The 13376-nt window shown below is 37.4% G+C and overlaps 1 protein-coding gene across 1 annotated transcript in view; it reads left to right on the top strand.

Annotated features, from left to right (window-relative positions):
* SORCS2 (sortilin related VPS10 domain containing receptor 2) overlaps positions 1-13376 on the top strand; it is a 572656-nt gene that overhangs the window by 495449 nt on the left and 63831 nt on the right. Inside the window, exons 9-11 of the mRNA XM_074822047.1 lie at positions 5838-6017; positions 9289-9435; positions 10822-10924. Of these exons, the coding sequence (XP_074678148.1) occupies positions 5838-6017; positions 9289-9435; positions 10822-10924 (430 nt within the window). The remainder of the gene's footprint in view (positions 1-5837; positions 6018-9288; positions 9436-10821; positions 10925-13376) is intronic.

The following is a 13376-nucleotide window of genomic DNA, read 5'->3' as shown; positions in this document are numbered from 1 at the left end:
CTACAAAATCTCAATGCGAGAGCTCTGTTGTCTGTTATATCCTACTGCAATTCATAAAGTTTAGTTCTGAAAAGATACGGTGTGGTAAAAGCTTCTTTTGTCTATTTTTATCTCTGCATTTTTTTTTCAATCTTGTGAAATAGGCAATAATGTAAAATTTTTCAGGTAACTAAGATAAAAGAGAGTACAGGGGAAAAATAAACAAAAATAAAAGAAGAAAAAGATCCTATTGCCTTAGAAATAAGTTGGTCTTTAACGTATTAACGGTAATACCAATCTTCTATACATGCCTTTAATCAACTCCATATATTCTCTTTATTTTGATTATCACCTAGTGCCCTTCTGAGGGGCTCAAAACAGGCCCACCTCTTCCTTGCCTCAGTCTGAGATATACATTGCTGTTTTAACCATAGGTTTTTTCCCAAACTTGTATCATTCAATAATAGATATAACACTATCAGGAGTAAATTATTTTGAGCAGTTTTACTCGTTCTCCCTAAATAGCCATCAGTCTTTTGAAGCATGTATTCCTTTATCGAGCTCCTTCTTGCCATAACTTTTTCAAGGATTTTTTAAATGGGCCCATTCATTAACAGCAGAAATGGCAGGAGAGGTTCCTGCAGCCCTTTTGTCCTCAAAGTTCTCTAGGGGCTCTGGCTGCATGATGGTTGGATTATGAAGTACTGAGACTATGAGAGCTCATTTAGCAAGGCTCTTAGTCTCCCAAGAATTGTTTCTCCATTTGGGTAGCTCCTTCACCACCTTTGCTGTCTGCTGCCCCAGGAGGCTTCAGCTGTGGTTGTTCCTCTGTGCCAGGCAGAAGAGCCATTTGCAGCTGCAGCAGGAGTACTTTCCTATTCTGAAAGTCCATTGGAATGGCTGCTAAACAAAGAATAAAGGGGAACAAAATAGAAATACAGGTAGCAGTGGCATTTGATGCAGGAGAAGTATTCCTTTTCCAGGAGGTGTCAAGGCAGTAGCCAGTGAAACCTGAGCTGTAGCAGGTGTCTGGCTCCCTGGTTGTGCAAATCCATCCGAGGTGGATTCAAGGAACTGTTCTTTTCTTCAGAGTGTAAATTTTATTGATTTCTCTCCTTGCACTGTTTTACTTGGCCAGGCAAGGAAGATTAGAAAGATTATCTTTATGTGCTATGTAGTTGCCTTGATTGTGTTTAAGAGATTACAGGGGTATAAATGTGGTGCATCTGGAGGTCATGGCTGAGACTACACAGCCTTGAATGCTTACATCTGTTGCGCTTGTGATACATTTATTCCTCATGATTCTCTGTTTAATTTATCACTTGCTTCAGGTTAACCTGTTGCCCAACCACAGTATTAAAAGATTGCAAAGTGGAAATATTTATTTGTCTGGAAATTGTTTACTTTCATTAGCATAGTTAAGAAGCTTGAATTGAAAAAAAACCCCAAACAAACAAAAAACCTGCAAAACCCAAAAATCCAAATCCTGTCTTTTTAATAATATTTTTAATTGTATGTGTAACATTTCAAGCAATCTCAGTAATATGTGTTTTTATTTTCCTCTGTTTTCACAGTATCATAGACAGTAGACATGGAAAGGATCCTGAGAGGTCCTTTTCCAAAGTATGGTCATCTGCCTAGACAGATATTTGTCTAATCTACTCTTAACAGCACCCAGGGATGAAGATTACTTTACCTCCCTAAGCATTTATCCTCAGTGTGTATGACCAGGCCCTACTATAGAAGGATATTCTGATGTCTAACCTGAATCTCCTTAGCTGTGATTTATACCCAGTATTTAACTCCAAGTAGACTTAGACGACAGTTTCTTCCATTTCCCTTGAGGTGACTGTTTACATCATTTGAAGGCTAGTTTCTGTCTACTTTCATCCACCCATGGGAAAACGACTCTGTGGACTTGATTACATAGTGGATTTTACAGCACTTTCAGGCTACTTTGATTGTACCTGTAGGTAGACCTATCTATGGCCCTGGGTTGGTCCACTGTCTTGGATCTATGAGTTGTTCCACAGATTTTTAGTGATTAACTTAGACATCTATGCTTAGTGAGGTATAACATTACCCAGTAAAGAGAGGAAAACGAAGGAAACATTGTGACAAAGAAGTTCATAGAATATGGTGCACAAGAAGTACCTTAGCAAACAGAACACAGAGATCTCATGGAGTTTTGGACAATACAGCTAGTAGCATCTCAGAACTGTAGAAACTTACAACCTGAGATGATGAGATAAAGTAAATGGAGAACACTGGTACTTGGGAATCACATTCCATCACTGATACAAATTATCATTGGTGAGCTTTGGGGAAAAAAAAAAAAAAAAAAGAGAAGTGAGAATGGTGAGCATGGGTGCTTGGATCAGCAAGACATGGAACAAAGCAGACATGTCATACTGTACAGAGCAAAAGTAAAGTAGTAAAGATGAGAGAAAGGATGTCCATGGAGGAATGGGCATGCCATAAAGGAAATGACGTGGTTTCTGTGCCAAATCTGGGAGAAGATTCTGTCTTGGGACACCTGAAAGTACACAGACTCTATCATTTGAGCATGGAAATGAAAGGAAAGCACAAGAGCTCAAATATGGAACGTATACAGAAAAACCATCCTGGAGATAAACAAAAATCTGATTAGTGACAATAAGGAATGTTCCAAATCCTGAAGATCTCTAACATCAGTAAAGATGATCTTTATAAATTAATTTGAAGAAATCATGTGTGAATAGCATAATTACAGAAAAATTAGATGATCAGCAGGACTTTGAGTAGCCTGCAAAATGCGGAGGGGGAAAGCAGGAGGTCCAGCAAGAAGGCAATTGCAGTAGTTCAGGCATGAAATCATCAAAGAATAAATGCTTTCCTTATAGGATCTGCCGAGATTACAGCCTAAACTAGTATGTGGCCATGAATTAAATAAAGCAATAATAACTTGCATTCCCTTCATCAAGATATTTCTTCTTTCTCAGATGTCCTTACTAGCTAACTCTTCAGTGACAGTAAGTTCTGACTAGCAATATTTGCTGACATGCCATCTTTATGTGCTACCATCTGTTGAACAGTGGGTAGCTGGGGTGAAGGGTTGGACTTAGCACACTGAAGACACAGCCTCTATGTTTGTCAATCAATTTCTTTTTCCTCTTTTTAAATTCACCTTTCCAGGATAGGAATAGTGTAAGACTGACATGACAGTTTAGCTTTGTTTTAGTTAGATTTCCAGCAGTCTGTGTCATCCGGGATTTTTTTTAAGATAAATTTAAGATTCGGGCATGAAATTTGCAGTTTTCCTTACTTTGTCAATTAATTTTCCTGGAGGATTATATCATGACTAGACAGAAAATGTTGTGCAGGATTAATGCAAGGTAGTAGAACTGAAGGACTGATTTGCTTCTTGAGGGAAAAGAAATCACTGTGAAAGGAAAATAGCAGTAACACTGAACTGGAAATCTGAAAGTGTAAATTCTGAACAGAAGGAACAAAGTCCAAGGCAGCTAAAACCAGAATCTGTTAAGTTCTTGCCTCAGAAAATAATTGGCATCTAGCAGTCTGAGTGTACAAACCTCTTTCTTCGTAACAGTTGCTGCCAAGATAAAAGTAAACTCTCATCTGCTTCAGTAAATTTCTGCAGTCCAGTCCCTCTCTCTTTCACCTGATCCCTCCAATCTGCCCCAAATTAATTTTCCTGTATTTCTACACCACACATTTTGGCTCTTTGTGTGTTGCTTCTGCTGACCCAGCAGCTCCTACCCCACCCTGAGATCCAAGAACCGCAGCTGTGCCCATCCTCCCAGCTCTCACCCCTGCCACATGGGCCACCCGTGCAACCACTGCCACCCCAGCAGCGCTTGGGGCAAGGAGAGCACCTTACCTACATTCACTGTATAAATGTTTTATTATATTTTTTACAAATACATATTGGTATTATATATCATCTAGTATATATAATAAATTATTTTATATGTTATATTTGCATAACATATAATTATATATAAATATAGGTGATAATTTTACTGAAAGTTCCTGGCATCACAGGAGAGTAAGGGTTTTCTAGAGGTTTTCACATAAAATAGAGAACCGTTTCTTTATTCCCTCTTTTGACTTTCTGCTTCACTTCCATCCTTACTTATCGGATAATCAGGGGAGCTTTTCTCACACTGCAAAAGAAGAGGTGAATTCAGTATTAGATGTGGTGTAATGTGGGCTACCCAGCCTCGCATTGCCATGGTTTAAGGCAGGAGATGAAGCATTCTGTACATTTCAAAGGCTTTTTAAAGAACCTGTTGGGATCAGTTGCTGTGTTTTGCTGGTATTTCTGCCAGACTCCCTGCTTCTGAGTAATTTGTGAGTATAAGGAAAAAGAGAACTATTCATGCGATGCTAAACAAAAATCTACTTTAGTACATAGTTCAACATGAAAGTCTTTGAAAACAGCATTGAGCTGTCATTGACAAGAAACTTCACTTAGGCTCTTTTGTATTGAGATGTGTCATATATGTAAAAATACTTTAACTAAATGATTAGTTATTTAATAACCATATTTGTTCATAATAAAAATCTTTCTCTTGTATTATTTCTATTCATGTCTTTTTTAATCTAAGTGCCTCAATCACATCATGCATGTTGCCTAAAGCATGACTGCCATGCTTTACCAAGTATTCAGTATTGCTCTGTTACTCACATTTTCTTCAGTCTTATCTGGATTCTTACAAAATTTGTTTTCTTTCTCTCTTAGAGTTCTACAAAGTTGATTTCCTGATTTATTTTTTTAAATTTTTTTTTAAAGCCAATTTTCCCCCAATTCATATTCTTTTTACATTTTGGTAGCTTTATTTAATATTCACTCCATTGCCTTAGTTATTTTTACAGTAATAAGGTGACCAGAACTGGATACAGTATTCCAGTTAAGTACCAAGGTCATAAAGAGTTTACAAGCTTTCAGTCTCCGTAACTAGATGTCATTTCATGTGTAGTCCCAACATCTGCCTTTATGCTGCCATATCCTATTGCCAACTCATGTCCTTTTTTTCTGTTTGCTAAGCTTAGTTCAGTGTTGCTAGTTCCTGATTTATTTCTTCTGTTTAATATTAGTGTTAAATTATTTTCCCCAGCTGTGCATTGTTTGTCTGAGAAGTTTGGAGTGAAGAAGCTGGGAAAACTGAAAGCAAGCTCTTGCAATATCCAAGCCTGAAATTCTTGAGAAATAAATGCAGAATGTTGACTCCCATGTTGTTACTGTTGAATATTTAAGCAGATCTGTCTACATAGATAGATAAATTAGTGTTATGTATATAATATACATGAACTGTGTGCATGATATGTACTACTTCTGTGTGTAACTGCTGTAAATTACATCTGATCCTCTTTGTGCTATGCTATGCTTTACCCTGGACAAAATATTTCTTAATTCTCTAGGTATCTGAGGATTATTTTTTAGATTAGCTTTGTTTATATTGTTTCAATCTTTCATTGACTGTCATCCAGATTTTGGAAAATAATTTACTTCTTTTTTTCCTTTCCTTTTTTTTTTTTTTACTTCTTTTCAAGAAGTCATTCCCCATAAGAGTAAAAGCAGATCACAGCTGTTGCACATTCATGATTTTGGTCTCCACTAAGCTATTTGCACTCTAATAACCTGTAGCCAAAAGGCAGTGACTGACCACCTCAGAGTGGTGGGATGCAGCATGTTGCATCAGTATTATGTTGAGAGATTACTGTTACTGAACTTTCAGATACATTTCTTCCCCCCCGCCCCAGCCCTGCCTGTGGTATTAAACTGTCCGGGCCAACTTGTTTGTAAAATAGAAACGATGGAAAAATTAGTCAATTTGTACCTTATTTTTCTACAGGATTTACAGATAATCAGTACAGATGAAAACCAGGTGTTTGTGGCTGTTCAGGAATGGTACCAGACAGACACGTATAATCTCTACCAGTCTGACCCGCAAGGTGTTTACTACTCTATCCTGCTGGAGAATGTCCGGAGCACAAAGCAGCCAGAAGAGAATGTCCTGATAGATATTCTGGAGGTAGGTCTTTATCTCTTCCAAGGTGTGTAGTCTGTGTAGAGTTTTAATTTTGATTATGAGTATAATTAATTTTACATTGATATATTTTCACAGTTATTTTTACTACTATCTTTACTAGTATCTATTTTTACTACTTACATTTTTCCCTCTTGCCCTGCTAACGTGCTGCGTGCTTTAAGAACAAGATTCTAGGTATGGGGTTCCATGGATGTACAAAACCAGAACTGGCTGAGGGTTGTTTTTTGTTTGTTTTTTTTTTTTTTTTTTTAAGATATTGGAAAGTGAAGGCAGCACAATTTATTACTGAAGTAAGAAGTTATGCAGCTGCCTACATACAGCTTTTTTTCTTTTAGGTGACTCTGATACACTTCCTGACTTAGAGCAGAACATCTTTTAGCCAGTAGGGTCTTAAATAGTAATCCTGTGAGCCTTGTGCTAGGTTGTGTCAGCTCTGACAAGCAAAGAATCAACAAAATTAGATATTGGACAGCAAATCCACTTGCTTTCAGTAGGTGTCTTGTGCCAGTAGCATTTGCTATGAGACAAACTCTCCTGTAAACAAATCTATCTTGGATTTTAACATGAGTGCACTTGGCAAAATAAAAGACTGAAGAATATAGTGTTTTGGAAGAGTAGCACAAACTGTTCTCAATTCTATTCCTGTTGATGACAATATTTGAATGTAATAAGGTGTACATTTGCTCTGGTTCTGTTCTTTTGTGTAGGACATAGGACTGGCCATTATCAAGACATTAAACTAATGGACCTTTGGTCTGACACAGTTTGGCCACTGTTACACTCTAATCTGACTGGTATCAGTTTTTAAAAAAAAATATCTTTATACATGCACCAGACTTCTTTGGAAAAGGTTTGTAGTCATGCACTTACAGAGCTGTTAAATGACTCTTCTTGGTGGGGGAAAACAATGGTAGTTTTTTCCTCCTTATCTCCTCCATCTTTGTTTAGCTTTTTCTTTCCAAATGTCTGTAGTACAACAAAAAGGTCTATCATTACCAATGATTACTGTCTAAACTCTACCTTTTTAGAAATGTAACACATATTGCAGTCCTTGAGGATGGGATTTTTTTGGTCTAGTCTGGGTTTTCTCTCTGGGCATTTTAATGCAAGCATCCCATCTTGGGAAGAGACAGTCCAAAATGATTGACAATTTCCCTTTCCACCAACATGTAATTCTCCTTAAAATTTGCACTGTCATTATCATCTGCTAGCCTCACTTCATCTTTCACTTGTACATTTGCTATAAAATCTTTTATAGGTTTCTACTATCTACATTCATTTTCTTTTATATACTTTATCTTTTTTTGGTACCATATTTCTTTTCATGTTGCATGTGTGAAAGGGGAATAATTCCCAGATAATTGTTCAAAGAAGGAAAGAAAATGAAATGTAAAGTATTAAGTGACTGTCCAAAAGGAACACGCCCTTGAAATTTGTGACTATACAAAAGGAGTATATTCTTGAAATTGTATCAAGTTCTGCCAGTGTGAACCACTCACAAATTTGACATAGACATGTTTGCAAAATGGGCATACTAATGTAATACTTCTAGATTGGATCTTGCTGTGACTCCTCATATAGATAAGAGCTACACAAGTTGCAGTACGCATTCTTCATGCTTTTTTTCCAAATAACAAACTGTATTTATTTAAATGCTAATCACAAACTTTTATTATATAGTAATATTTTTGTATTTCAGTAACTGCTGCTAATAAATACTGTAGGGCCATCTGAACTGTGCTTCTTGCTACCAACTAGTATAGAATATTTAGCTGTAAAATCAGTAATGTAACAATGCGGCAATTAATGTGCCACAGAATACATAGTCATAGCAGAAAACCTGTTTAGAAAATAGGTTTATAAGGTACAAAGTGCTTTTCTAAGAATACTGGGGAACAACTAACCCCTGAACTGTTTTGGAAAATAGGTGCTCTGAGAACTAATCCAAAAGTCCAAAGAAAATCAAAGGAAAGGTAATTTTGAATTTCTTTGTGTTCATCTGGCTTTGGGTAGCTACTGGACTGTTCATCAGAGTAACTGAACACTCCACAATGTTGAAATGTTTTCTTTTCCATAGCACCTTATTATTAGTGTGGAGCTTTTCCCTTCTTGGTATAAAGATACTAATCTCCCAATTTTAGATTAGGGAACTGAGTTAAGGAGCAGAAAATAGAGAAGAATTTGGGTGGCTTGCATCACAGTTGAATCTGGAAGGTAGATTAGAGAGCTGTCCTATGGTAAAAATGGTGTATGAGTTGATATACATTGTCAAGAATTTTTCAGAAATTCAAGGACCCTCATAAATAATCTCAAGGAAAACAATAGCACTCTTAAGGAAGCCTTCAAATATAATACAAGATTTTATCTCATGCCATTGGGTGAAATATTAACAGAACTAAACATATTAACGTGCGATTACTGTCAGGTTGCTTCTAAAAATTATCCTCATTAACTTTGACAATCTGAGTTGTAATCATGTTCTAATACGGATTGTTTTGAAATAAAATAACTAAGTTTGCCCAAGAGAAGAGAGAGCCTGTAAACATTCCGCCCCCCACCCCCCCCCCACCCCCCCCAGAGGTTTAACAGGTGAAGGGAGGCTAAATGTGTGGAGGTGGACTGGGTGTGGAAGCATTTCAGATGCTTGAGAGGTTGATTCAGCCCTCACTGTTTCTTCCCTGGATGATCTGTCTGCATTTATTTCCAAAAGGCAATTGTGCTGCCTAATTCAGTGTTATTTTAAAGGATATTATACTGTACTTTGTTACTGTAACCTATTTGTGTGCTATTTATATGATGTGGGTCACATGACTTCTGTGTAAAAGTCAGGTTGCTGTTATAAATTGCTTACATCATTCGTAGAATAACATTTTAGAGATGTCCATGTTTTAAAAAAAAAATGCAGAGCTGTAATTTTAACAGTAATATGCAGTAATACCATGCTATTGTAATTTTTGTATTTTGCTGTATAAACTACATGTAATTTGATTAGCTTTCTGACACTGAGAGAACTGTATATCCTTTTTAAATACATTTAGAAATACAAATCAGTTAGTAATTGTCCTCCCCTTTCTCGCTTTCCTCTTATCCTTTTGCCTTATTTTTTTTTTTAAGGTATCATTCACTTTCCTAGTGGAGAAAGCACCTGAGGGTACACAGTTCTGAGCCACAAAAGAGCAGTTAATCAGGGATAATCCTTGTTGAAAAAAATGTGTAAGTGCTGGTCATTAACCCTCTCTCCTGTATGCTTCAGGTCAGAGGTGTAAAAGGAGTCTTTTTGGCCAACCAGAAAATTGATGGGAAAGTTACAACTCTGATAACCTACAACAAAGGCCGTGACTGGGATTTTCTAAACCCTCCAGACATTGATATGAATGGCAAACCAACAAACTGCAAACCTGTAAGTGGCTCTTTTTAGCCTATCTTTTCTCTAAAGTGCACGAGAATTATTTGTATGGTAGGATTTACAGTGGTTCCAACAGCCCCATAGAGCTTTGTACTCAGTTTACCAGCCAAACTAGTAGGCAAATCTATTTGCATCGCATGAGTAGTGGTTTCACAAGCTGGTAATCCAGTCATCCTGTAGAGTGACTAGTCTGGACTCTGTTGCACTGCATTTCATATTTTAGATCACTTTGACACAAAGAGGACATTTTTTCTTGTGTGTCACCCACACAACCCAATTCAGAATAATCATGACAGCAGTCATTTGTGTCTGGATATAAGGGGCACATCATCAGTCAAATAGAGCTCATCAATACCTTTTCTCTTTCCATCTTCGTATTTTTGTTTCATCTTAAACTAAGGTAACCCTTGGTTCCCTGTTAAAGGGAACTCTTGACAGTTGCTTGGAAATAAATGCCACAGTTAACTGCATCAAAAAAATCCTTTTCTAAGATGATATGTCAGTTTGTGTAGATGTCCCAGCTACCCATAATATTTTGTTATTTGCGAACCTGTACTGAAAACCTTGTGTTTTTCTCACTGACTCTCTGTTCCTTGGGACTTCGAGTTCTGCATTGCTGGGTGAAGTAAATGCTTTTAGTCCTGCCACTGACAGAGCTTTGGTTCCTCTCCAGAAGTGGAGGGCTGGAACTGCTGGCTCCCTTTTGAAGAGTTCAAGACTCTGCTACATGGTTCAAGCCTGCAGGGCCTGATCCAGAGCTTTCTGAGGGGAGCGGAGGCATCACCGTGGCAGCAGCTCCCAGATGGTGCTGGCAGCCCGCTCCTGGTAAAGCTCATGGTCAGATTGCTGTGAGCAATGTGACCTCTGAGTGATGGTGCACAAAAAGCAAGCAGCAGGGAGTTGTTTAACAAGGAGAGATGAGGGATGTGTCCAAAAGCCATTATGCTATTTTTCATAGCACTTTTTTTTTCTCAAAAATAAATTTCAGTACAAACAGTTGTTTTTAATCATCATTTTACCAGTTACCTGGGACCTAAAACCATGCAATACTTGTTGTTGTTAGTTATAATTTTTAAGCAACTGTTTTGTCAGAAGGGTTTTTTGTACAGTCATTTCATCCTGACTTTTTTGAGTTTGGATATCTTTTTGCTGAGACAGTGGCAGACTACACAGACATCACCAGTGATTCTTGTTAGTTAGATGGCTAATATTAACTGGATATTTCAGACTGGACTTTTGCTCCATGGGGAACAGCCATTCTCTTTCTCTACAAAGACATACATTGCTGAAGCTGCTCTCTGACTGTGCTTCCATTATTGTAGGACCATAACTGTTACCACTTGGTTTTTTTTTAAACCTGTTGTCTTCTTCCCCAACAAGCCTGATTGCTACCTTCACCTCCATCTCCGCTGGGCAGACAATCCCTATGTGTCAGGAACAGTCCATACGAAGGACACTGCACCAGGGCTCATAATGGGGGCAGGTAAATGCATAAAATTATTTTTTGAGGTCTGAAATGTGGCAGCAGTTCTTTGTAGATCTAGTATTCTGGTTTATAACAATACCATGCTAGAAACATTGCCAATATAAGGCTTTCCCTGCAGGATAAGCCTTCATGGGATCTCTTGATCATACAATTTAACAACAAATTAAAGTCCCAGAGTTGTGTCTTCTAGGATAGATACATAACAGGATACATTATGCTTCCTTGTGCTGTGTAGTATCTCCTTCCCCATCAGTGTGGTGTGAAGGACTTGTCCTGCATTCTTTTTCTCTAGAAGTGAGGTGTAGGGCCTCCAGCATCATGAGTAGCCCAGCAAATCCAATAAAGTGATATAAACAGTGGCCAAGCCTTTGTTCTTTATGCTCAGATACAGATAATTGTCTTGAAGTTTTTATTAGTTCCCTTTTTGCCTAAAGAGAGATGAAGTGAAAAAGGCAAAGGCATCTCTGTGATGGGATCAATGCTGGTTGTGACTTCTCCATTATAACATACACATGGAGCCATGGTACTGTGAAGTGGCATTTAATAAAAGGAATTCCATTGTATTGTTGACTACTCATCCAGAAAAATATTCTCATAACTCTGTTTTACTTTGTATCCTTGTGATTCATCTATTAACTTCATTTAATTTTCAGTTTCTTTGTTTCAAAATTATTGAAATGTTAACTGTTCCAAGTTTTTTTTTAAATTGCATTCTTTTATTCTTATGTTATGGATTATGTTTAGGTGAAATACACACATGTAACTGCTTCTCTTTTCCTAAAAGTATATCTGTTTGTAACCAGTAGTGCTTTCTGCTCTAGCTTACACTAGTCCCATATAAACGGCTTACTAAACTGAAAATTTTCTGAGAATATCAAGATGAGCATATTTGGTGCTGAAAGAGACTGACAGCTGCCATTATGTCAATATAACTGAAGGTCTGAAGTTTCCCCTAGTGTAAATGAGTTTAATGTGTTTTACTGGAGGCAGGCCTACCTGGTAAAATGCTACTCTCTTTATTGATGCTGATGAGACTAAGAATTTATGCAGTGCCCTTGTAGATACATTTCTGTTAGGTGTTTAATTCACATTTTATGAATTCCAATGATCCCTTTCAGGGATCTTCTTTCTACATTTTAATGTAGGTTCTTAATTTTAGCCTCACCTTACTGTACCTGGAATGCCTTCTAGTAGCAAATTAAGCAGTGAGGTTTAATTAATTAGTCCATTACTTCTATTGCATTTTTCTCTGTCCTTGCATTATAATCTGATGTGGTGAACTGATATTCTTTGAGATATTGGGTTGTTTTCATTTGGTTCGGTTTTGTGGAGTTTAAGTGCACTATTTTCTGAGAGGTTATCAGGGATGGCAGGTTGGAGAAGGGTATTTTGCCCTTAATTCCTTCCTAGAATCAGGCAAGATTTTGTCACTGTGACCTTTTTTTACTGTAGCGGTAGGTAAATTCGTCAACAGCTTTCCTCAATTTGAATATGAGAGCGATGACATCCAGATATCATTAAGAACTGGACTGATGTTAAATTTGACTTGATTGTGGAGAAACCTATAATGTAATGGAAATGGTAGAGAGGCACCCTCCCTCATAGCAGCTGGCTAAAAACCTGGGAGGGATGCTATGGAACTGGGAAAAATTTGCCTGAGAGTATTTGCAGTACGTCCTTTCTCAGGTAGAAGGTCATGTAGTTGCAAACAGAGCCAAAGGACTTATTTTGGAGTCTTAAAAATCTTAAAGAGCAACTGCATCCCCTTGCCAACAGACAACCTGAATCAACTCTGATTTTGACTTGCATTTACATTACTGGATTCAGTGCTCATGTTCAGTCCTATCTGGCAAACCTGATATCCTTGTAAACTTACACTTCCTATCAGAAATAATTTACATACAATGAGCTTGAATTTCTTCTGGCCTGATTCTTGAAACTGATAATCCTATGCAAATCAACAGAAGTACTAGGTTCTTAGCCCATAGAGAAATCAGATTATTTGGGCTGCATCACGCACTATTGGAGTTCTAGTGTTAGGTTTAGGTAGAGCACATCTTCTGGAAATGACTGAAGATGATAAAGATCTGTGGAATGTCAGTTGATCACAGTGTGTCTAGGAAACATCAGTGCCTTTTGCTGTGAAAAAGGGAAATGTATTCTGAGGGTGAAGTGGGTAAATAATTGCCAGTGGAGAGAGTGAAATATTAATACTCTGGCAAAATACTGTACAGTGACCTTATTAATAAAAATGTGTACAATTTTGATCATCAATTTTCAGGACCAGTGAGCAGGTGCTGAGAAGGACTACTTGGCAGTTGATGGAAATAGAGAATATTTACAAGAGAAACCTCATTAGCTGAGAAAAATAAAGGACAATAAAGAATCTGATTTTTTTTCATGAAAGTGTAACCATGGAGTAGAAACAAGTGATGTAAACAAGTGGATA

This window comes from Strix aluco, chromosome 4, assembly GCF_031877795.1.
Source record: "Strix aluco isolate bStrAlu1 chromosome 4, bStrAlu1.hap1, whole genome shotgun sequence".
Lineage (NCBI taxonomy): Eukaryota > Metazoa > Chordata > Aves > Strigiformes > Strigidae > Strix > Strix aluco.
Note: the sequence above shows the minus strand (reverse complement) of the source record. Positions and strands in the feature narration are given on the sequence as shown.